This window comes from Cydia amplana, chromosome 7, assembly GCF_948474715.1.
Source record: "Cydia amplana chromosome 7, ilCydAmpl1.1, whole genome shotgun sequence".
In the NCBI taxonomy this organism is placed as follows: Eukaryota; Metazoa; Arthropoda; class Insecta; order Lepidoptera; family Tortricidae; genus Cydia; species Cydia amplana.
This window is the reverse complement of record NC_086075.1, coordinates 4,689,210-4,713,910: the sequence shown is the minus strand read 5'-3', so window position 1 is coordinate 4,713,910 and position 24,701 is coordinate 4,689,210. Positions and strand designations below refer to the sequence as shown.

At 37.5% G+C, this 24,701-nt stretch overlaps 2 protein-coding genes across 2 annotated transcripts in view; one reads left to right on the top strand and one right to left on the bottom strand.

The window, feature by feature from the left end:
• Positions 1 to 21,633, bottom strand: part of LOC134649407 (protein Lilipod) — a 40,775-nt gene extending 19,142 nt beyond the window's left edge. Inside the window, exons 1-4 of the mRNA XM_063504157.1 lie at positions 21,270 to 21,633; positions 20,918 to 21,182; positions 19,194 to 19,421; positions 15,299 to 15,364 (exon numbers count right to left, since the gene is read on the bottom strand). Of these exons, the coding sequence (XP_063360227.1) occupies positions 15,299 to 15,364; positions 19,194 to 19,421; positions 20,918 to 21,182; positions 21,270 to 21,332 (622 nt within the window). The 5' untranslated portion in view covers positions 21,333 to 21,633. The remainder of the gene's footprint in view (positions 1 to 15,298; positions 15,365 to 19,193; positions 19,422 to 20,917; positions 21,183 to 21,269) is intronic.
• On the top strand, positions 5,556 to 11,862 carry LOC134649816 (tetratricopeptide repeat protein 12-like). The gene is made up of 3 exons (XM_063504644.1): positions 5,556 to 5,864; positions 9,264 to 9,509; positions 11,611 to 11,862. The coding sequence occupies exons 1-3, from the start codon at positions 5,589 to 5,591 to the stop codon at positions 11,824 to 11,826; spliced, it is 738 nt and encodes a 245-aa protein (XP_063360714.1). The 5' UTR covers positions 5,556 to 5,588; the 3' UTR covers positions 11,827 to 11,862.
• Positions 21,634 to 24,701: the final 3,068 nt, after the last annotated feature.

The window sequence follows — 24,701 nt, the reverse complement described above, 5'->3', positions numbered from 1 at the left end:
CTCGCTCCAACTGGGTATTTCGAACAGGCACTCCCTCCAACTCTACTGGATCCGGTACTTCGCCAGCGATCCCTAGAAGGTATAAGTGCAAGCAACCCTTTCAAGGTAACCTTGAGATCATCAGTCTTAAGGTCATTAAAATATCCTTTTGTAAACAAGGTCTCAAGCCAACCTCTCAAGGTCAACAACAAATAGTACGATACGATATAGATAAAACATTCATCGGTAGTAGAAATAATGGTCCTCTTAAGGATAATATCATATCACATGCAATGGTCCGCCTCTTAAGGCCTACACTGCAAACACCAGTAACAACCATCCTCTTAAAGATAGTCTTATATGACATGCAATGGTCCGCCTCTTAAAGCCTACACTGCAAATACCAGTAAACAACCATCCTCTTAAGGAATGCAATGGTCCGCCTCTTAAAGCCTACACTGCAAATACCAGTAAACAACCATCCTCTTAAGGATAGTCTTATATCACATGCAATGGTCCGCCTCTTAAAGCCTACACTGCAAATACCAGTAACAACCATCCTCCCAAGGATAGTCTATATCACATGCAATGGTCCGCCTCTTAAAGCCTACACTGCAAATACCAGTAACAACCATCCTCTTAAGGAAAGTCTTATATCACATGCAATGGTCCGCCTCTTAAGGCCTACACTGCAAATACCTGTAACAACCATCCTCTGAAGGATAGTCTTATATCACATGCAATGGTCCGCTTCTTAAAGCCTACACTGCAAATACCAGTAACAACCATCCTCCCAAGGATAGTCTATATCACATGCAATGGTCCGCCTCTTAAGGCCTACACCGCAAATACCAGTAACAACCATCCCCTGAAGGATAGTCTTATATCACATGCAATGGTCCACCTCTTAAGGCCTACACTGCAAATACCAGTAACAACCATCCTCTTAAGGATGTCTTATATCACATGCAATGGTCCGCCTCTTAAGGCCTACACCGCAAATACCAGTAACAACCATCCCCTGAAGGATAGTCTTATATCACATGCAATGGTCCACCTCTTAAGGCCTACACTGCAAATATCAGCAACAACCACCCTCTCAAGGATAGTGACAAGCAACAGGCCGCTCCTTAAAGCCTCTGTTGCGATTACCGGCGCCAGGAAGTAGCCTATTAAGGATAGCATCCCTTGCCAAGACTAAAGTAACAGCCCTTCTTAAAGAGCACATAATAATTAAAGCTCTATAGCAGACATTGAAGAGAGTAAGTAATATAAATAAAATAATCACTCAGTTCTCAATCCGAGTGTCTAATAAAATTAATCAAGCACAATGTGTTTATTTTAGTCGGCAAACCCGTTAACAAAACACATAAGTATGACAACAGTAACCCAGTTCTAAATCTGGGATAAAACAAAATCACAACTCGATTCCAAACTCGAGAGTAAGTAATATAAATAAAATAATCACTCAGTTCTCAATCCGAGTGTCTAATAAAATTAATCAAGCACAATGTGTTTATTTTAGTCGCCAAACCTGTTAACAAAACACATAAGTATGACAACAGTACCCCAGTTCTAAATCTGGGATAAAACAAAATCACAACTCGATTCCAAACTCGAGAGTAAGTAATATAAATAAAATAATCACTCAGTTCTCAATCAGAGTGTCTAATAAAATTAATCAAGCACAACGTGTTTATTTTAGTCGCCAAACCTGTTAACAAAACACATAAGTATGACAACAGTAACCCAGTTCTAAATCTGGGATAAACAAAATCACAACTCGATTCCAAACTCGAGAGTAAGTAATATAAATAAAATAATCACTCAGTTCTCAATCCGAGTGTCTAATAAAATTAATCAAGCACAATGTGTTTATTTTAGTCGGCAAACCTGTTAACAAAACACATAAGTATGACAACAGTAACCCAGTTCTAAATCTGGGATAAAACAAAATCACAACTCGATTCCGAACTCGAGAGTAAGTAATATAAATAAAATAATCACTCAGTTCTCAATCCGAGTGTCTCATAAAATTATATCTCAGTTCCTAACCTGAGAATATACTCGTAGTCAGTTCTTAATCTGAAAACGGTACCTGAAATAACAGCATTTGCCCTTAACATGGGAAATATAAAATAATAAGCAGTTGCTACTATGCAACCAATTGTAAATGATCATGTGCAACTTGGCTTGCCTCTTCCGTGCCCCTAAATAAAGGCAACACTCTTACTATACCAACATTGAACTACAGTAGAGCCTGAACAGAAGTTCATGTTATCGAGGTTCCTCTCTTACCCAGGTTCGCCTTATCGAGGTTTCACAAATTGTATTTTTCAACCATCATGAAGTGTATATTGATAATGATCAATCAGTCAAATCATGGCACATATGCTTAAACCATAAAGCTTCCAATCCCAAGACACACATGGTTGATTTTCTCCAGCTGTGCATGTGCATTTTATGTGTAGATAACTCAACACATCATCATCCAGGTTAACTTATACCTGCACAAAACTAAATAATTTTGTTAAATGCCATGCAAGCACACATTGTAAGATAAATGAGTTCATAACATAATAAACCACAATTTATGCATTTTTCAAAACAATGAAATACATACTTAGTGAACCCACAAAATTTGTGAAACATATTATTATTTATAACTTCTGATTTATGAAACCCAGAAGTAATAAAAGTGTACTGTTTATTAATGCAAACGGTACCATAACACACTACAAGTTCAGACGAAAACCGTCAATAACTTCAAACAGTAGCTCATGACATGATATTCTTCGGTCAATGTTCATTAGCAGTGAATGGGTTAAAATAGTTATTTGGAAAGCTTTAACCAAGCTATTTACCTTCGTTTAATATTCACCCATAAAACACTTATCGGACTGGAACGTTTAGAGTCCAGTCGCACTTGTATGTAAAAGACATGTATCATGTAGACCGTCAATATCCATATTGACTCCTGAAAGTATTTACCTCGCTTACCATTAGCAACAACCTGCTTTACCAGTGTCATACTCAGCTCAGTAAATATCTTGTTCAATATGTCCATCTCTTTGACAAGATTTTAACCTTGGAAATTCATCAAACTTCATCAGTAATAAAGTTTTGTTATAATGAAATGCATCTGAAACATACTGTTAGAACACAAATGATTATCATTGTCAATAACTCAAACACTTGACAATGTCATGCCAATAAAACTTTCATTAGTTTGGTAAGTCTGTTTAAATATATGTCTTTGGTTCATTTTATAACATGACATTTTGTGAAAAATATTTGCAATGCAAACTTTAACCAACATCCCAATGAACAAAACAACAACCACAACATACTATAAGCTGTATGCAATTAATTTGTATAAACATTCATAAGATTTTTCATACATAGAACCAATCAATAATATGTACAGACAGAAATTTTCTCAACATCTCAAATGATTTACTGCCTTATTTATCAGTATGTCTGCAGCTTAATGTTAATTGCAAAGATGCAGGAGGTTATATGTGAAATGAACTGTCTTTTAAAATATTCAGTCCGAGGAGGCTCCAGAAACATGGAGTGACTACATTTGTCACAGACACTACTAACCAGCTTGAAATAAATGTCACCTTTCGCTTATTCACAAAGCACATTTTACCAACCACACACAGTCAATGTAACACATACTGACCGTTAGTATACATGTACAACATGAACAAACATTTTATTTCTAAATAAATACCTCATTTTCCATGACATCGGAGATTAGCCACTTATCAACATATTTTCTCCATATATGAATTATGAGCACTAGGACATAATATACCTGGCATCCATAACCAACTAATTTTGAAATATTAGCCATGTCCATCCGGGTTCATTATAGAGGCCTGACCCGATAGCCACTCTAGTGTCTTCAACGACGGTATGGTCGTTCAATTCAAGAATCATTGCTGTCAAATTTCTGGAAATTACACAAACCAAAAACACACCAACAAAGCATTATGTCAGTTGCAATAAGCATGTGTAATATCATACACACACACATATGAAACAACAAGTAATTTCTCCTTATTGTTGTTGTAACCAATATTCCAGTGTTTTTGAAACCATGAAATCTATTTTAATTTGACTGAAAGGATAAAGTATTAAATAGCACTCATTGTTAATCATGAAAACATAATACCACCATACATATAGCATCAAACAAGGCTAAATTTACATTACCAAACTTGTTTTATATGCTTTTACTTGAATGTAAATTTCACCACGACACAAACTTTAGAAAATGTTCATAGCATTTTGTTAATATGTCATGTAGACATACTTAATCACATTATGTTATGTATCTGAAAGCACATGAATTACCAAAATAACACAACATATAAGTGAGGCAGTGAATATTTACCACTATGGCCCCGGAGCACTGTTAGGTGTTGGATCGACAGACTTCTTACCTGAGTTAACTTTTACCTGAGTTACTCTATAATCCCAAGGATTTATTTCATTCATACCAATATCAAAATTCAATTGTACCTAATGGTATCTGTCAGCTTATGTCTTGTGATCTTCTGCTGTGAATATTGTAATACATACATGCCAGCAGCTTTATTACACTGTCAATATGTTTTATTTTTGACAGTCATGATCATTGATGTACATAAACTGAAATAGGTCTCTGAAATCAAACACAAAACACACAAAACACACGGCAAAGGTACGATACGCCAGCCAATAGCCGGCACAGGTTAGTTTTGTAGGCTATTCTTGTAGGTATGATTTTGACACCAATCTTGGACTTTGTATATTTAAATCCCTAACTGATGAGTGGTGTTGGTGCATTTACTCATTACAATCAGATTAACGATCAGAACAATGAAATAAGGAAGGACTACGCGCGGTAAATTTCGTAATGTCAATTTCGACAAATTATATCGTAGTAGGCGGGAATCCACTATCGCACTTCTGAAGCTGTAAGGGTAAAAACACCAGAGCACCATTTTAAACAATATTTATTAGGGAATCACAATAATAATCAGAGTTTTGGACTTAGGTAATACGCGACGCTGATCACGCGCAAAAACCGATCTCTAGATGACAGACGTCATCATGCTGCTCCCAGTGTTGCCGGTTCTCGTAGTGATGTCAAGACCGCTGTTTGACGATGCCGCCTTTTAGTACCTATACATATGAATGTTGTATGCCAGTCGGGTTTCACACTGATGCCGCTTCCGAAAACAGTACAGAGTGAGGATACGCCACCATAATCGTAAATTTTTCAAAATGTTTAGTAGTTAAGTCTGTTCACAAAATTCCAAACAGGCAATTCAAAACCAACAAGATTGTGTGGTATAAAAACTCGTATTAAATCACCAGTAGAAAGTATTGTATTGTTTGATCACCAGTAAATATAATAATAACCTTATCGATTATCGACTTTTCGCTAGCAAATTAATAATCGGATCCGGTTACTAAAACCTTTTAACATACTTCACTAGTTTTCTTCGATAAAAAAGTTATCTTGACAACCGTTGCCAAGCGCTGTTTTGTCAGCAACATTGAGCTATCAACGAATTTATAAAAAAACAGAAATACATTTCAATTCCTCAATCATGAGTTTAAATACCATATTATCGAATCCAGCCTTGAAAGATAAGAAGGAAATGGAGTTAAACGAAGAATGGAACAATTTCGTGAAGAGAATAGGGGAGGTGTCAGGTCTAGTGAAGGATATGGCGAGCGGAGACAAGGCGAAAGCTGATGCTGCGGCCGCGTTTGCCGACCGGTATCTTCAGGGGAAGGTTATTGCTGATGAAGACGTGGAAATGAAGGTCAAGTGTGATCGTACTGTGATTAATAAAAAGGCGTTCCGGAGTATGGAGAATGAGGTGTGTTGTTTATGAAGTGGTTGTATGCAAACATAGGTAGGTAAGGAGATAACTGAGGCCCAGTTTAGACTTATCGAGTGATATTTTATTATTTATTTATTTTAAGAAGTCCATAGTAAAAACATGAGCACGAGCACGCGTGTACTTCATTTTAAGACTTTTATATTAAATAGGTAAGTCATTTTTCACCACACTAGCTCGTAAAGGCTCTCTTTTTAGGTACTTCAGAAACTTATATGTTGCATTTTATCCACATGCTGATGCAATTTTACCCCCTTGTATAACAAATAACTAATTACAAACGCTGTTTAGAAACGCATGCACTAAGCGTGGTATAAAGTTCTAAAAATATCTGCATACACGGAAAGTTATTCGCAGGGCTGCCAGTACATACTTTTTGATTATACGATCCAGTGCCTGCAATTATACGAAATTCGATTGCATTATACGAGAACACAATTAAAAAAAAAACGTTTAATATTAAATCGATATTTTAAAAATTGGGGTCTTACCGCGAAGACCGAAATTTACAAATTGTGGGGGTCTTTCTCTTTTACTCCAATGAAGGCGTCTTGTAATCTTCGATTTTTGCAATTATAGCCCTGACGTTGACGTACGGTTCCATTAAATTGTATAACAGTATCGACACACTGTTTTTTGAAGTATTGTCAGTAGTTTGACATCGGTGTTTTTTTTTCGTATACAATTATACCGATTGACCCTATACGAATTATACCTATACGTGATGTATACGAAAAAAATTCCATTATACGAATTTCGTATCCAATTCTACGATCTGGCAGCCCTGGTTATTCGTGACTTACGATTATTTACGACGTAAAGTAAATGTGTTTTAGCGTGACGATTTCTAGATGCTAAAAATATGCACCTTATGCACTGCATTTGTACATACATCAACAGATTAGGTAAATAATATGCATGAATTTTATTTACTACAATCACGAGCAATGAAACTGGTTATTTTTAAATCAATTGTAACAAATATTATAGAGAAATATGAATAGGTAACCAACGATAGGTCCGAATTATGTAAGTTACAATTGCTCTTTAGAATTTTTAGATAAGTCCTCTTAATTTTCGAAGAAAAAGCCACCGATATTTTCAAAAAGGTGCGCATAAAATTACCCTTATCTACACCCGTTTTCAGTGTCGATATTTTCACAGACATTCGGTGTGAATCGACCTGGAGGACCTACTGGCTTAGTACATTTTTGTTTGTCGTCTCTTGAACAACAGAAGTAGCTAAGCGGGTGAGGTATTCCAAATGAATCACTTCATTTACCTATCCTCGCTCAGCGCAGCTCTAGTATTTGTTCTAACCAAACACATTTCTCGCACAGCTCTGGTGGAAACGCAGTCTATTCTCTTAATAAAAAGTCGTGAAAAGTAATTCTGAACACCTCAGCTACTGCTGACTGTCATAAACCTTCACGAACAATTGAATAACCCAAGTTATTTATTAGTGAAAGCGATTTGGCACGTGCAAAGTACATAAATAAACAACCAGATCGCCCTCGACTATCGTCCATCTATTTGCAGTACACAATTAAACAAAGCTAATGTTCGACACAGGTGCAGGTTCAAAATTACGACATCATAATTTTGTACATTGAAGTCCATTCGTCCGTTATACTTTTAAACGTTATAGGACTTACAACGTTTAGGTTCTGAGATTGCTTAATATTCTTGGCACTGCTTATCATAATCGACGTTAAGATTAAAACCTTATCATACGTTAAATTCTTGATATATTATTTAATAACATTACAGGTGTGCAGACGTTGAAAGATGCGCTGCATTAAAGATCAGAACAGACTATTATGAGAGGTCTATTTTCGAGCGTTACGCAAGATCTATAAAGGCATCTCGGGCATCTGATATCAAGACACTCTTTGTTAGTGTTCAATTAGCCAGATCGAATGTACTCGTATTATACGATACGATGTGCTCTGATGAACACGAAATATCTCGATAATACTAACTTAGGAGCTTAGTGATGTCATATTAGTAATAGACGGATGGATGCAAATTACGTTATAATGTTGTCAAAGTTTGACATAGCCGCCCGTTAATTATGAGCAAAGAATCCTGACCTCATCACGATAGGGATTCTTAGAAAGACATGTAATGTCACCATAGATAGAGGCAATCAATCTAAGGGCTCATTTTAGACGGTGCAAGAACTCGCATGCAAGTTTCATTACATTGCGTCATTTGAATGGTTGGCTGAATTGATGGCCTCAATGGTCCGCAATGTAACTAAAATCGTATACGAGTTCGCGCGCCGTCTAAATGATCCCTAAGAAAACTTTCTTTTAACTGGTCTGCCCATTAGGGAATTCTAACGTGTATGGAAAGCCCCGAGAACAGGTTTAATCTTTTTTTATTTGCCACTAAATCGTACTAATTATGGAGTCTTTGATAGCAGAACTAAATCAATTTTAGCATTAATTCATCAACATCGTGGACATAGTTAAGTAACCAAACTTAGTACATATTGCAACGAGAAAAAGCTATCAATGGTAGGTTAAGTCAGTCTCGTTAGCTGTCAGGATTGCCAGGTCACCTAAAAAAGCTTAGAAAACAACAGTTAGCCGAGTCGAGACTCCCTTATGAAAGATATTTTATATACATATAGTCTGTCAAGCCATTTCCGTCAGTAGAGAAAAGAGGTAAATTTAAAAAATGTAGGCGCGAAGGGTTATCGACATTATTGTCCCATACAAAATTTGAATTTCGCGTCTTTTTCTACTGACAAAGTTGTTTGACCGGCTATATATAGGTAATTCTTGTATAGATACATAAAAATGCACTGTTGTATATCGATCATTGTAACATTATTCTCGCTCTCATATATCAACTCATCACAGGCACGCTTGACATTTCTATGATGACACACAGATCAGCACGTGTATTGTCCACATTCCCAATCTATAATTAAATACAGAATCTACCCAAATCAATAACCACCTTGTTCGCAACATAACAACTGCGTCCATTCATATTGGCATTTGGCACAACTTTCTGTTGACTTGAATAATACATCTTGTATTTACGAAGCAATGCATTTAGTGTTTTGTGAAATGTATGATAAATTCATAAGTAGGTACACTCGAATGTAGCACATATTATTTACAATATTTACATGTCATCTAAAATACCTCTGGACAAGCAGGACAAGCCGTGGTGAAGTACAGGCTTATTTGTCTTTAAAAGTTATAAAGGGCTAGTTAGTTTCCAAGCGCTGTAGACATTTTCTTCAAATAAGCAGTCTATTAGGCAATTAATTAAATGCTATTCCACTGCATGGAAACGTCATCAACTATGTCATTTTCGGTTTGTGACGTTAAAGATCTTAATCCATTCTCTTTCTTTCAGGGTGAAATGGACAAAGACGCATGGATGGCAGAAGTGAGCAAGGATGCAGAGATGCGTTTCCAAGACAGAAAAGTACGCCGCGAACGCGCCGATACCCTCAAGACTCAAGCCGTAAAGGCTTTCAACCGAGGAGAGTACGAGAAAGCCCTATCTTGCTACAATCGGGCTTTGGAGCAAGTTAGAGACAACCCTATGCTGTATTGTGACCGCGCGCTTACTAATATCAAGCTTGGGAACTTTCAAAAGGTAAATAAAGACTGATTATCTATCTACCTAGGGTATAAACAGACTGAAGGCTCGAGCAATGAAGGCGTTCAAAGGTGATCTTACAAGGGAAAACTTTATCTTAGTTAGACAAGTTACGGCTAAGGCTGGGGTACATTAAAAAGGTAAGTAATGACACTCTAACGACTTGTGATCAGATAAGGTGGGCAGCTTAAGACAAAGGTACCTACGACACGATCAGTCAAAGAGAATTAGAGAGAGAAGGCATTGTCCTATCGAAGGACAAATGACAAGAGTACGGCCAGTCCAATCGCAGCAAATTGCAAACAAAATAAAACAATTCATCGGTAGTGCTTTAATCAAGTGACGTCGGATTTTCTTTTTTAAATTGAGTTTCCACCTGGAATTATTTCGGAATAAAACAACATTGCAAACGGCAACAAAATTGAAAACTATTTCTTGTGAAAAATTCACGAAATTTCCGAGATGGTATTAAAGTTTTTGGAAACTTTCCGCAACTTGCACATCTGTAGTCATGCTAATGATGTCGCTATCCAACAAAGCCACAACACCTTAGCCTAATCTACGATGTAAAATCTACAAAAATATGACTCCGTCTATGTAATTTTAATTAGGGGTCAAGATCACTTCTAAGTCGTACAATATGTACCTCTACAATATCAAACTTAGAAACTTCCAGAAGGTAAAGTGGATTAAAACCGTCACCTGTCACCCGTAATCAACTGAGTACTTAGCTAAGTAATAAGTCTACTAAATTATGCATAAGATAACCAATGCGTCAATATTTTTATTTGAAGGTCAAAAGCAACTTTCTAAGTGACATGAAAATAGAGGATCGATCGATTTATGATAATAGGTCTATCCTACCTAATTACAAAATTAGCGGTTGCCCAATTTAACTAATGAATAAAGGAAATAAGTATTTACTACAGGAAATACATACCTACTAAAGTGTAGTTCCTGTAAGTAGTAAATATTATGCCTCGTCCGACTTTCTTCGAGATAAACAAATGTAAAGTCATTATTAGCATTTACTAGATGCAAGCGGTTGTGGTAGGTTAGAAGCCGCATTGAATACTATTTCTTCACTATCTAGTGTTTGTGTGTCAGTCACCGACAGTTTCTACTATTTGTGACGTTTTCAGACGAAAGTTACAACTGTATTAAGTGTAGATAAAGACGATTTCTAATTGCATCTTTACGAAAAAGCGCCCTTTTGTTAACGGACCCTTTGGCTGAGTACTACACATTTTATAGGTCGATCTGTTAGGCAATTGAACTTCGGACCGAATATAATTATAATTATGTTCACATTGACATTATAATATATTTAGACCAATGAATGCTCGAACGTGTTACAACACTTTAATAGATCAATACTACTATAGTATGTACATATATGATACCTAAGTGTGCGTAATTTAATTTACTATTCTTATTATCCTAACATTTTGTAACTTTCTCGCAGTTGCGTCTATGAAGCAATCGTTGTCATGATAACGATAAAAAATAATCACGACCAGCGGAACATACTAGACAAAAAACAGATTAATTTATTAAGTATGAGACCAGTCACGCACGTTAGCACCAAATCCCTAGGAAAAACTTAGGTGATGTACAGTCGAGGAATAGGTACAACGGTTGACCAGTTAATTCTTCACGGTAATAAAATAGAGTCTTAAATTGGCAAGTATATCGGTACGGTTGACACCTGAGTCTCTTGTCAATGTAGAGAGATTAGCACCTAGTAATTTTTTAGGATTCTTTAAGTTTGTAAACTGACTTCGTAGCTATTGTGACTCAAGGTACCCTGATTCCCAATCTTTGGGGCGGGGCGCAGCGAAATGGCGAAGAGGGCGTTATTACACCTGACACATAAAATAGATAGCTTACTTAGATCGATAAATAGGGGGTGTCAAACATGTAGGTAAGCCCCTGGTGCCAACAGCGTAAATTGTTTACCAATTTAGCGAAAAACTCGCGCATTTTGTCGTTATAACTACATATTTACATAAACGAAACGAAGTTATTTCGATATATTATGCTCTGAAGTTGCGTGTTACCTAACTACGTGTACACTAATCATGACTTTTGTTCAAAGGTATTCAAAGACTGCGAATGGGCCCTGAAGCTGAACGAGAACAGTTTCAAGGCGCGTCTCTACACCGCTAAAGCCCACAAAGAGTTAGAAGAGACAGACAAACTGGAGGAATGCCTGGTAGAGCTGAGAGAGAAGTTCCCGCAGCATGAGGAACTGGTGCAGTACTTCTTGGAGAAGAAGGAAGGTAAACAGGAGGAAGAAGATGATGATCAGTAATTTTGTTTGGAGATAGGCCGTTAACCGTTAAGGCTAAGGAATGTTCTGTAGTAAGAAAGGAAAGGTTATTTTAGCCTTCAAGGTTTGGGTCTTTAAGGTTCGGCATTGTTCTACATAAACATGAATCTATTTATTTCCAATACGAACTATCGCAAGAATATAATATCCCACCAAAAACATTTTCATGTAAAATGTTGCCAAGACAAAACCATAAGGCTCGCACTGACAAAAAATTATCAGATATCTTGTAGAGCCAAGCTTCTAACTCTACAGGCCCTACCTTCACAGACTCTACACCTTAGTCAAAATATGTGGCATGGCCGTTTCGTGACATGGGCGTAAGGTGAAAAATGTATTCACTATTCATTATTTTTTATTATAAAATAGTTCTTGTAATGAAACGGCCAAGCCACATATTTTGACTAAGGTGTAGAGTCTGTGAAGGTAGGGCCTGTAGAGTTAGAAGCTTGGCTCTACAAGATATCTGATAACTTTTTGTCAGTGCGAGCCTTATGGTTTCGTCTTGGCAACATTTTACATGAAAATGTTTTTGGTGGGATTTCACATCTTTTTGTAAGTCGCTTATGACAATCTTCCGATTTAAAGGATTGCGGATGATTTACTATTAAAAATCCTGAAATACGTGCTTGGGGGGTATCTTTTATATACAATCTGCTTTTTTACTGATTCCCTATACAAACTTCAACCCCCTTTTTCCCCTAACGCCTTTTTCCACCCCTTTTCACCCTTACGGGGTGATTTTGGGGTTGGAACTGTTTTATATCCTTCCCCATAACAATAACTATCTACATACCAAATTTCAACGAAATCGGTTCCGCGGTTATCGATTTCCCATACAAAATTCCACCCCCCTTTGCACCCTCTTAGGGGCTAAAAATTTCAAGCTTTCGAATTATTTTGTTCCTTGTGGACTAATACTATCTCACATACCAAATTTCAGCTTCCTAGGACTTCAGGAAGTACCCTAGAGGTTTTGATGATCAACAGTGAGTGAATGAGTCAGTGACGAAATCGGGGTTTTTTAGATATTAATAAAATCCAAAGTATAAGAGCTATGCAATTGAAAATTTTTATGCTTAATAAGTCCACTATTGACATCATATCCCGATTGTTTTGTTTATCTGGTATAATCCAAACCCAAGTTAAGAGGGTTCAAAAAACGACGAAGCGCTTCGAAAAAAGGTAGGTAGTGCCCTTGCGCTTCGCTTTGCTCGTCTTGGCGGGGGCACTACCGTGCCCCCAGATGCTATCTCACTTAATAATGTGAATGGCTTTATACGTATGTACTACCACATTTTTTTCGAAAAGTACCTAAAGATACTCAAAACGGTCTATTTAATTATATTTAATTTAATTATGTTTAAAACCTAAATAAAATTGACCTATTAAAAACATTTTCACATGAAAGAATTCAGAAGATAGTTATTTTTTATTAGATAAAATTTAGTATTTTTATTACTTTTATTAATTAATGACTAATGTTAATAAATTATTTGACTTGTGTTCGTATGCATATTTTTTATTTAAATACATTGCCTAATTTGCACAGGATCCTCATATCGAGGTAATTACCTTTTGACAATGTTATTAAGCTATCGTTAATTAAGTAGATAACGATAAAGGTGTTCAATTTTAAGGCGTATCGGTTCCGGTAATAAATATAAATGCACGACAAATATACAAGTAAAGAAATTAGTCTATAATTGTAAATTGATAGTCAAAATGGACACCACATTCGCCTCGATTTTAGCGCCGGCAACAGTACAGTTAGCAAAATAAATTGCAACCCAAACGCGGTCATCGACATCCAAAATCAGGGTCAACGTGTCGCCATGCGCCGGCACAGTGACAGTGTCACACTGACCCACGAATCGCGATTAAATTTATCGACCCTATGACATGTGAATAAATGAAATGAAACGTCGCGCGAGATAAATACTAGCATTTTAGGATACATGACGCGCGCTGTAATAGTAGTTTATGCAACAGTGATATAATAAGGGTTCTTAAAATTCAAGGGTCGAAGTTACAAAACGAGACGTAGTCGAGTTTTGTAAAAAAAGACCCGAGAATTTTAAGAACCAATTATGAGCTGTTGCATACATTACTTTTTCTATGACAGCTGCAGCAAAAAAAAAAAAGAGTTATTATTAAAAAAAAAGAGTTATTATTAAAAAAAAAAAAGAGTTATTATTTAAAAAAAATTGAGTTATTATTAAAAAAAAAAAGAGTTATTATTGTAAATGAAAACATACCTCTTTCAATCAAGATGATCGGAAATTGTATCTTTAAAAAAAATAAAGCAGTTGTATTATACTCATAAGATGACTGCTAGCAGTCATCTTATGAGCCTATAGACAAATCATTCAAATGACATTGCTTTAGATATCACTGTCAGTCATTTAATTGACACATTTAAGTGCTGGAGTAGAAAAAGATATTTTATTACTCATACACAACCTAAAGTAGGCACGTATAGACAGTTTACATACATATAAGCAACTTTCACACATTGGAAGTATTGTGGAACATATCGATTAGTGGAGACTTGGAGACATGTTTATTTTACAATAGGTTTTACTCTGTGTTTCTCTTGTTAATCCTTTGAACGCCATTGTACAGCTTTACCTTACTTATATGTATTTTCGCCCAGCAATATTATATTACTTTATCACAGTAAGACAGCAAAAGGAAAATGAATTGAACTTTATCAACAATACGCACATACGCAGCGGTGACCTCATTAAAAATGGCTTAAGATTTCCGTCCAGCCAAACATCAATATTCGATGGTGGTGAGTTTTTGAATATTGACTGCTTATAATTTCTAACTTTCATCAGTTAAATAAAAGATTGAGGCTTTCTTAAAAGCAGCCACGATATGCAAATAGAAAGTGTTACGTTAGCGAAGAGTGCGAATACTATAATTTACTTTGTTACAAAGAGGTAAGCTTAAGCTTAACCTTTTGGACGCCAATGACCGATATATCCGCACCGTAGGTTCAACGCCAAAGACCGATTAATCGGTCACATATCACCTACGAGCAACATAGACCTACGTGCATATGCATAAAGTTCAATTTCAGTTTTGACACTCCGGTGACGTGGCGTCAGCGTGACAGCTTTTGTGTTTGACACGGCGTCGAAAAGGTTAATAAATGAAGAGATTTTAGAGTAATGCTGGTGAGGCTAAGAAATCTATGATATTTTGCTATAATTAATTTTAAAATTGAGTATGTTGTCATATATGTAACTATAGTAGATATCCCTTCCTTCGCAAAAATAAATAGGTTTCAGACCCCAGCGCCCGTTATATGGCACAGAAAAACAGATTCATAAGTTTTGAGATTTTACCTTGTATTTGTATCATTGACTATGTGCGAAATTTGGTGTGTTACCAAATTTTATAGTATTTTACAAATTTCAAAGCAGATAAATCAAAGTGTACTCACCCAGTAGCATCATAACACCGACGAAAGACACGCAGGAGTACAAGAATGGTAGATAAGTCCATAGATCTGCGAACAAAAAAAATCGTCAAATCAAGATGCAATGTTCATTAAAAACACTAAATTTACTTTAGATGACGAGTTTTTTTTAATAATAATGGTGGAATGCCGGAAAGAAAAGTAACTCAGCAACTTGTTAAATAATAGTTCAAACTTCTTTACAAACTTTACTCGTTTATCGCACTGATGCGGTCCGTCAGCAAAACGATTAGTTTAGCACCCCGGCATACAATTGTGTATACTGTATGTACCAAAGGTTTGTAGCCATTACTGTCTTAGCATTTATTTATTTTTAAATTGTATTTGTATTTGTGTGGTGCTGACGTTTCTGCACTATACATAAAGACAAGAAGACGCGGTAACAGGGACAATGACCGATATAATGACATTCGCTTGTCGAATGTCGAACCGAGTTATTTTGGAGCCGCAATGAAAGCGATAAACGGTAAAAAAATTAAAATAGTCTGCGATAGTCGTCGGGACGTCGGAGATTGTAAAGTGAAATAATAGACAAAATAATACCGGTTATTTTATTATAGGTACCTACAGGAATCCGGAAAATACTACATAAGGAAAAGACTTCAGGGTTCAGCAAACTGTGATTGATTATAGTACAAATCCAACGCAAATACCTCTCAACATACATACTCGTATATCTAACATTTAAATGTATGATAGCACGCAAATTTACACAAATTAGATAAGGTTCGCAAGACGAATTGTCCAAATGTATACTACGTATTTATTTTTTACCTACAGGTAAGTCTCATTATTTACATATGATTTTAAGGGGTGCGTATCATAATGAATACGCACTTTTGGTATAATTTCAGTTTACAAACGTTCAAAACGTATACTAATCTTATGTATAATGCACTAAATCTATATTTTCAATAAGTATAACATAAAAATAATATAACATACAATATACATACCGCCGTTTGGTATAACATACATATAAACTAATTACATTTAATATAACATTCATTATGCATATAAATTAAAATAATGACTAATATCTCATATAAGTATATGAACAAAGCATCAGTAAAATAATTTGGATAGCTCAGTATTTCAGAGGTCATCGAAACTAATTACTGTCAGAAAAGTAGGTTAGGTTAGAACTGTGACTCCCCAGAAAAAGTAACTGCTACCAGAAAAGTAGGTTAGGTTAGAACTGTGACTCCCCAGAAAAAGAAACTGCTACCAGAAAAGTAGGTTAGGTTAGGTTAGAACTGTGACTCCGGAGAAAAAGAAACTGCTACCAGAAAAGTAGGTTAGGTTAGAACTGTGACCCCTCAGAGAAAGAAACTGCTACCAGAAATTAGGTTAGGTTAGAACTGTAACTCCCCCCCCCCTGAAAAATAAAAGGTTGTGTGGTATTGGTTTAGTATATTATATTATTTCAACGTTATACCTTTTTATACTTATTATAAACGATATTATATGTAAAGTTCATTATACATTATAAAATTATAGAATTCAATGTTATACGTATCGCATGTTATACTTACTGCACGTTATGCCATTCAATTTTATACTAATTGAATTTATACATTCTGAGCAATATATTATAGGTTTGTATACGTTCTATTACTTACCCGATTTTAAGATTTCAACTACATATGTCGCGAACATAGGATGCGAATTAAATTTAATATGTAGAACATGGATGTTATCTATTTTCTTATCATGTGGCTATATTTAGCTTTCATTTACTTAAATACAAGTATTGTTTTCTTTCGTACAGAAATTAGTTTATTGGTCGTTTTAAAAAAAATATTACCAACTGAAATAGAGACTGAAACTAAGTTTATTACCATTTCATCTCTAGTTAAAATCGCGTTGTTTCCAGGAAGCAATATTTTTGCTGTCTTTATCGAAGGATATAACTCTTTATTTCCACCCTTATGCAATGGAGAACAATTTATTTTATAAATCCAACCGAAAGCAAAAACTAAACCAACATCAAAATGTTATATTACGGCAAATTCGCATAAACTTTGAAGGCTGTAGGTATAAATATTTCCTTTGTTTCAGAGACAAAGCAATTATAAAGTTTGCCATACAAATAGTGACATAGTGCACAAGTGTTGAATATTAAGTTAAGCGCAGTTTGGTACAGTCAGCAGCAGAAGTTGCTAAGCGGACGAGGTGTTCAAAATGACCTTGACACGCTCTTATTCTCTTAGCAATAACGTCGCGTCAAGATCATTTTGAACACCTCGCCCGCTTAGCAACTTCTGCTGCTGACTGTACTACGACTTCGCTTAGACTAGACTTGTTAGGTTTTATTTATGAGGCAGGCCAGCTGTGTCGTGTACATATGGGCGGACAAAACAGTTATTCACATTTGCAAAATTCAATTTTGATTTGCAAAATGTTGAAATTTCATTTTTTAATCAAGCTTTTATCCAGGGTTTGTACTTTTCTTTCAACAATCGTGTATACTCATCGAGACTATCCTAACGACCTCAAACTCAACGAAGTTGTTGTTTTATCACCTAGTTCCTATAGCCATCGTCGTCTTCCATCATCAAATCAGCTCGACGATCATATTGTTGTCACTGTCACTGGGTTTTGATCTGAACTGGACAGTACCGAAAATTTAACTCATAACCGAGTACATTACTAGAAAAGCACATAGCGGTCGCACGCGAGCAGTCAAACATAATGCGTTTGCGCCCAATCAACATAACAATCTTTCCGTTTGGAATTGTCTGCTGTGAGGCGGCATCTATTATTCGTGGTTAATTGTGTGTGAAGAACGACGAGTCTCGCTGAACGTTTTATACCGGTTTATGGGCTTTATCAACATTTATAGGTAAAGTATCATTCTATGGAACTTGCTAATTATGTAAACAAAAGTCACTAGTAAATTGACATTCAGAGACAATTTCAGTATGGCGGTTTGTTTACATAGTTAGCAATTTCCATTGAATAACACTTTATGAACAAAGGGTTCCATAATGCCGTCTGCCGTGCTAACAGCAAGACTCAACGTCAACTGACCATCGGTGAACCAGAGCGTTATCGATTCGATATCGGAATCGGATGACCTTCGGAGACAGACAGCTGCTAGAAAATGCCCTATGGGATCAAGTTCTTTTATTTTTTGCATTAACGTTTTCTTTTGAACAACAAACAAACATTAAAAAATAGAAAAAGGCACTTTTTTTCTTTTTCCTTCTTTGTAGTCCGATATCGAATCGTACAATATGAACGCTCTTATTCCTTATATCCTGCGAGACGTGCCCTACAAAATGTACCCACGCATTAGTTTAGAATATACAATCCCTGAATCCTACGCTAGCTTGAATAGGTATCTTGCGGAATGCCGTCAGACTGGCTAGACCTGGTGTTACGGCAATAAATATATCGAATGCAATTATTTGCTGTTTGAAGGATGTGTTAAGCTCATATTTACATACTTGTTAAAATATTATGACACACGTGTGTGTCACACACGTGGCTATGTAGCCACGGACATTTTGGTCCACCTGCCATCACTCTGTCTGGCAACATGTCCCGCCCAATTCCATTTTATCGGCGTTTGATCAAGACATTGCTCACTGGATCATGAAGTTTAATGCTGAGTATGGCTCTATGTGCCACTCGTATTTTATGAGCGTCCAGTCATGTCTCGTCACCGTATGTTAGGTGGACAGGTACCATCACGCTCCGCGATTGTTACGCCATTTAGGGCTAGAACCCTAAATTGGAACTTCCATAGCGTAAGTATGAAACAACCAATTTAGCTAGGACCCTAAATGGGATAATAATCCTGTGTGCTGTACTGTACCAAAATAAAAATACAAAACTAACGTAAAATACTCACTAAGCAAAGCATCAATACTGGACCGGTCCCCCTCCAGCCACGCTGATATGACGTACGCTAACCCCAGCATGCCGACTCCAAGTAACGCAAGCACCAAAAAGGTTTCATACACGCGCCCTCTTAGGCCTCTGTAGCCGGGGAACCCAGAGGACTCGGAGAAGAGGTAGGCGAACGGTAGGAATACGAAGAGCGAGAGGTTTGAGAAGAGGAATACATGGTTCCATAGACCTGTAACAAAAGAGATTACAGTTTAGACATTATAATGAAACTGGAGATAGTTAATACCAGGGGGGGGGGGGTCTCCAATGTTTTTAGCGCTCGGATAGTGTTCTAAGGCTTTCTTCCTATGGGCAGACTGTATGGAATTTGGGTTTTTGAGCCTCATAGTGTGAAGACCCAGGGGTCTTCCCACTATGATTACTACCCATAAAATATAAACATATGGCAGGCCATATGTTTATATTTTATGGGTAATAATCATGGAGCTGACAATATTTCTATTAAGCATAATAGAAATATTGTCAGCTCCATGATTATTACCCATAGCAATCCACCAAGTGATTTTGACACCACAAAATAGATATTGTGTATCCAAATCTTTCAGTGTTTCAGCTCACATATGCTCACTGATATATATGACGAAAATAGAGATACTCAACATCAATAAAATTGCTTGCTATTGCATCATTATTATTAAAATTACTTGGTTTGTATGGTACAAGCTGAAAATAGTCCCCAAAAGGCAAAATCAGTGAAACTACTGGTCCAAAAAAATGGTAATTATTGTGTGGGATGAAAGCAAAAATATCTAGATCTGTGTGATGGCTCCTCTACATGATGGGCCAGCGCCGGCCACTCCAAGGGATGCAGCCATGCGGTAGAATGAGATAGCAATATCACTTGCTCCCACTAACGCATAAATGCGTCCCTTGGAGTGGCCAGTGCTGGCCCATTGTGTAGAAAGGAGCCGTGAAAAACGTTTCCAATATTTTCACCATCAAACTAATTCTCAATGCCACTATACAAAGTACACACCTTAACCCAATTCTCATTGTTTTTTAATGACTAAAATTCATAAGCTTTTGGGTTTGATGAATGGCAATAGCATTAAAAATGAGGGTTGTGTTGTAAACTGTGCCAAGTTTACATCAGCAAGACAATTGTTGCAACAAGGTCAGTAACCAGAATAGATAATTAACTATGTTACTAGTTACTAGAGTATGTGCGGAAAGAGAAGTCGTAGAATGTATTGGATCCCATACATGTTACGACTCTTTTCTTTCCGCACAGACTCTATGTGTCAATGTAATGCCAAGATTTAATAATGTTTCGAGAGTTTTTCAGTTTGTAATCAGGCCGATAGCTTAAATTTTAACTCATAAGCAGCCAGCATACACACTTAAGTACCTACTGTTAATTGTAGCCAAATAAGTAAATTTGTTGCTAATGAGTTACTAGGCAAGCACATTATTTTTTGAACACCTCAAGTCCTGAACACAAGCTAAGTTTGAAATTTATAATGGATTTTGGTTTCATTGGCCTATCCCATTACGTATGTGAGACCCAACCCAACATTATGGTTTTGAGAAAAGCCAAGTAAATGTGGGTTTATGGATCTTTTGAGCAGCAGTTGCTACTTAGCACCTAGTAACTTTTCTAAATACATAATGCTGCTAGATATTAGAGTGTACTACTTACATTAGTATTATTCAATGTCCACTCACCTTGTATTAAAGAACTGTTCAGCCATTTCACATAATAACTTTTTGGGTACAGTATGAGCACCTCGTTGCTGACTATAGACACAGGCAGCAGAAGTAGCGACCCCAGGGAAACGGCCAGTGCGAATGTGCACAGCCATAGACTAATGCGGTACACTTTAACCTCATCCTCGTCGGCTGACAGGAAGTCCTCATGGTCTCGGCGACGGAACTTCTCGATCAGCATAAACGAGAACAGGTAAAGCAGGATAAACAGTAACAGGAATATCTACAACAAAAAGGGACAGATTTGATTTTTTTTTTTCTAAATTACGTGACGTGAAAGCTCATTGTTTTGAAGAATACATGAACTCACTATCTGTTCCCTGACATTATTATGGAATATCTGTTCACGCAAGTCCGCTTCTTCATCATCCATCGTCCATCCGTTTAGCACTTATCTTTTGTTTTTAATTTCAACGAGATATTTCACGAAATACCACTTCATTTTCACTGTTCTAGTGTTCACAACATTCTTTTTGTGGCACAATTCGGAACACTGTATTTTTTCTTTGTCACTTCATAATACCAAATATACACAGAAACGCGAAGTCATTATTTTAACAGAAGCGCATAAAATTAGATAAAACACTTGGATAATTTTGATTAGACTTAACGTGACATATTTATTTTATTTGACACTGAACGACGGCAATCCATCGCATTTTACAATGTTCATTTCACTCACTCGCACATAGGACAACTCACAGACGCGATTGACGGCGATTGACGGCATACGGCATTGACGCGTGACGCGACGAACGAATGAATGAGTTCAATGAATGTTGAGGAACATGAACGACGTGAACGCAGTGGCGGATTTCCCATAAAGCTTTGGATTCCTCCGAAAACGGTGCCGTCATATGACGGCCGTCATATAGCGGCCGCAAAAGACGGCCGTCTTTACGGTGGCGACATGTGGAAAGTACCACGGCGTCATAACACACCGTCATCCACCAAGGTCAAAGCGGCAAATTTGAAAAATGTAGGCGCGATGGGATAACGTCCCATAGAAAATTTGAATTTCGCGCCTTTTCCTACTGACAAGATTTGCTTGATCATCTATAATTTACTTGGAGGATGAAATATCATCAGAAGAGGAAAATAATCGTAGTACGGAATCATTTATTCAAATCTCGTGTCATTTATTCAAAATGGCGTCACCGCTATCTAATAAAACGTTCACGAAACTATCGACACCGTCATGACGGCCGTCATCTTACGTTACGTTGACAACCAACGTAACGTAACGCCGTCTAGGAAACCGCGCCATCTTGTTTACATAGACAACGTTCTAGTGACGTCAGTCAACGCTATATAGCGGCCGTAATATGACGGCACCGTTTTCGGAGGAATCCAAAGCTTAAGGCACAGTACAGTAGGCACGTGCCTAGGGCGGCAAATTGTGACAAAAAAATCGCTGAGAAATAACAAAATTATAGCCCAGGCAACGAATTCTCAAAAAAATTGAGAGAGGCTGTGTCAGGGATACAGCCGCAATGGTTGACGTGAAACGTTGGTGTGGATAGCTAATGAGAAAGCCGAAGGCCGAGCTCTGTGTAGGGCCGAAGGCCCGAAGCATCCAGGATACGTGCTTAAACACAGAACAATAGTATAAGTGCGAAGGCCGAAGGCCGACCGAGTGCCGCTGGCACATGAACATTATTAGTCACACTTAAAGAATGCGGCACCCTTCACACTTAAAGGTCGGGCGAAGCCCGACATTCAGCGCGCTTCACGCGCTCTTTCGTACAGGGCGCCTGCGGCGCCGTTCACACTTAAAGGTCGGGCGAAGCCCGACATTCAGCGCGCTTCGGGCGCTCTTACATACAGGGCGCCCGCGGCACCCTTCACACTTAAAGTTCGGGCGAAGCCCGACATTCAGCGCGCGCGTACATACAGGGCGCCGCAGGCGCCCTTCACACTTGAAGGTCGGGCGAAGCGTCACACCTGTTTAATTATAAATGATCAATTCATTTTGGAGTAGTGAATGTAATAATTAGGTAACTTTTTTTGTAAATTACACACAAAAATTACGAGAATAGATATTTTATACGGGTAATACACGTTTTATAGCAATCTCGTTCGCGTCTTTCCTGTAGACATCGCAAATTTAAGGGAATCTAAAATCATTTTTTTACGCAGCACCTTTACAGGCGGAATACATGTTTTCAGTTCTTGAGACTCAAATGAGAAAAACGGGATATAAACGTACCAGAGTCGTTACCTTTTAATGTATTGTCCACAGAAGTGACCTTTTCTAAAATTTGTTTGACCCATACAGCAGAAAGTACTCAACTAAGATAGTAATTAGGAATAGGAAATTGAGATTGTCAAGCAGCCGCCATACGTTCGTTCTACGTGTTCTTACTAACTCGCGCCGCCGCGCCGCCATAGATTCTAATGAACTATTTGAGGAGATTAACAGGTTTCACTAGAGTAAAAGTGGTATGTAAAGAACCGTATTTGCATTATCTTACTACTTCAGATAATTTGCGTCAATTTTCGCACACAGTGGCCTCAAACAAGAGCAGTGATAAAATTTCTGTAAAAACTGTCACTCTTTTACCTTTTTGCAGCTTATTATAATTTCGCGTGTTTTATTTTTCTCCTATTTCGTTAAAATGGAATAAGACCTATCAAATGACTCCAATTTTACCGAAATCGGTTAATGGGCTGATGAGTAATTACTAAATGAACACTGAAAATAGGGGTCATTTTAGCTCCTATTGCGTCGTTTCTAGCGTAGAATCAGCGCCATCTATGTCAGCTGAACATGCATTTCCGAGTAATGGCTACTTTCCTCTATACACTGATGTTATAACTATACATATAGGTATTACAGTTACAGAGATATAAGCCACCGCGCCATAACACTTTTCGTTACACTTGGTTTTTGGTCCGGCACCTCTACTACGGGTTTTTAAAGACGTTTCACGTCAAAAGGTATAGAGGGAAATGCTTGGAACACAATTTTTGACTTCGTAACTTTGTTTGAACTAGTTAGGAGGTGAACATATCAAAAGTCCCCGGCCGTAGCCCTTGAGCCGGGGGAAGAGGGAGGTTTGAAGGTCCTATTTTTCGGTTTTTCGCTTATATCTCGGAAACTATGCGTTCTAACGACTGATCATTGTACAAAATGAAAGCTGATTAAATTTGCTACAAGTTTTATTTAGTACAGTTTTTCGATATCTTGAGGGCCCCTACAGTTGTAGGCGAATCGCGGCGCGAAGCCGCGAACGCTTGTGTGGCGTCGATTTCACAGATTGTTCACGCCTTCGCGCCTTGTTCCCCGTTTTTTGTCGGTTTTTCGGCCAGCGTCAAAGGAGGCGCGAAGCGCGAACTTGCAAGACTCCACAATACACACTATTTTGGCTCATCAGTTGCAAGATAAATATTAATTCTATTATATATAGCGGCTATATTTTACGGTTTTACAACAAAACAAAATGGAAAAATAGCTACAGCAAGTATGATGCCTTAGATAAATGACGGTTAAACTCGATCAGCTGATGCTTTTCAGCCATCTTGGCCCGAACTAAACTGCGAAATCACCGAGAAGTTTGCGAGTGTGGAGTCATACGTCAACGTCGCGATGTGTTCGCTCGGCGAAGTCGCGCCGCGATTCACGCACAATAGTCTGGTCTGGAGGGGGGCTTGTATAGGGCCCTCCACACTCGTGCGGGAATCGCGGCGCGAAGCCGCGAGTGTGGAGTCGATTTCGCAGATCTGCTACACTGTTAAAATC

What these genes read in the sequence shown, in the direction of transcription:
- LOC134649816 (XM_063504644.1), top strand. Translation starts at nt 5,589, where the DNA reads ATGAGTTTAAATACCATATTATCGAATCCAGCCTTGAAAGATAAGAAG. An exon ending in TCCGGAGTATGGAGAATGAG is followed by an intron (nt 5,865 to 9,263) that starts GTGTGTTGTTTA and finishes TCTTTCTTTCAG; the next exon opens with GGTGAAATGGACAAAGACGC. An exon ending in AGCTTGGGAACTTTCAAAAG is followed by an intron (nt 9,510 to 11,610) that starts GTAAATAAAGAC and finishes TTTTGTTCAAAG; the next exon opens with GTATTCAAAGACTGCGAATG.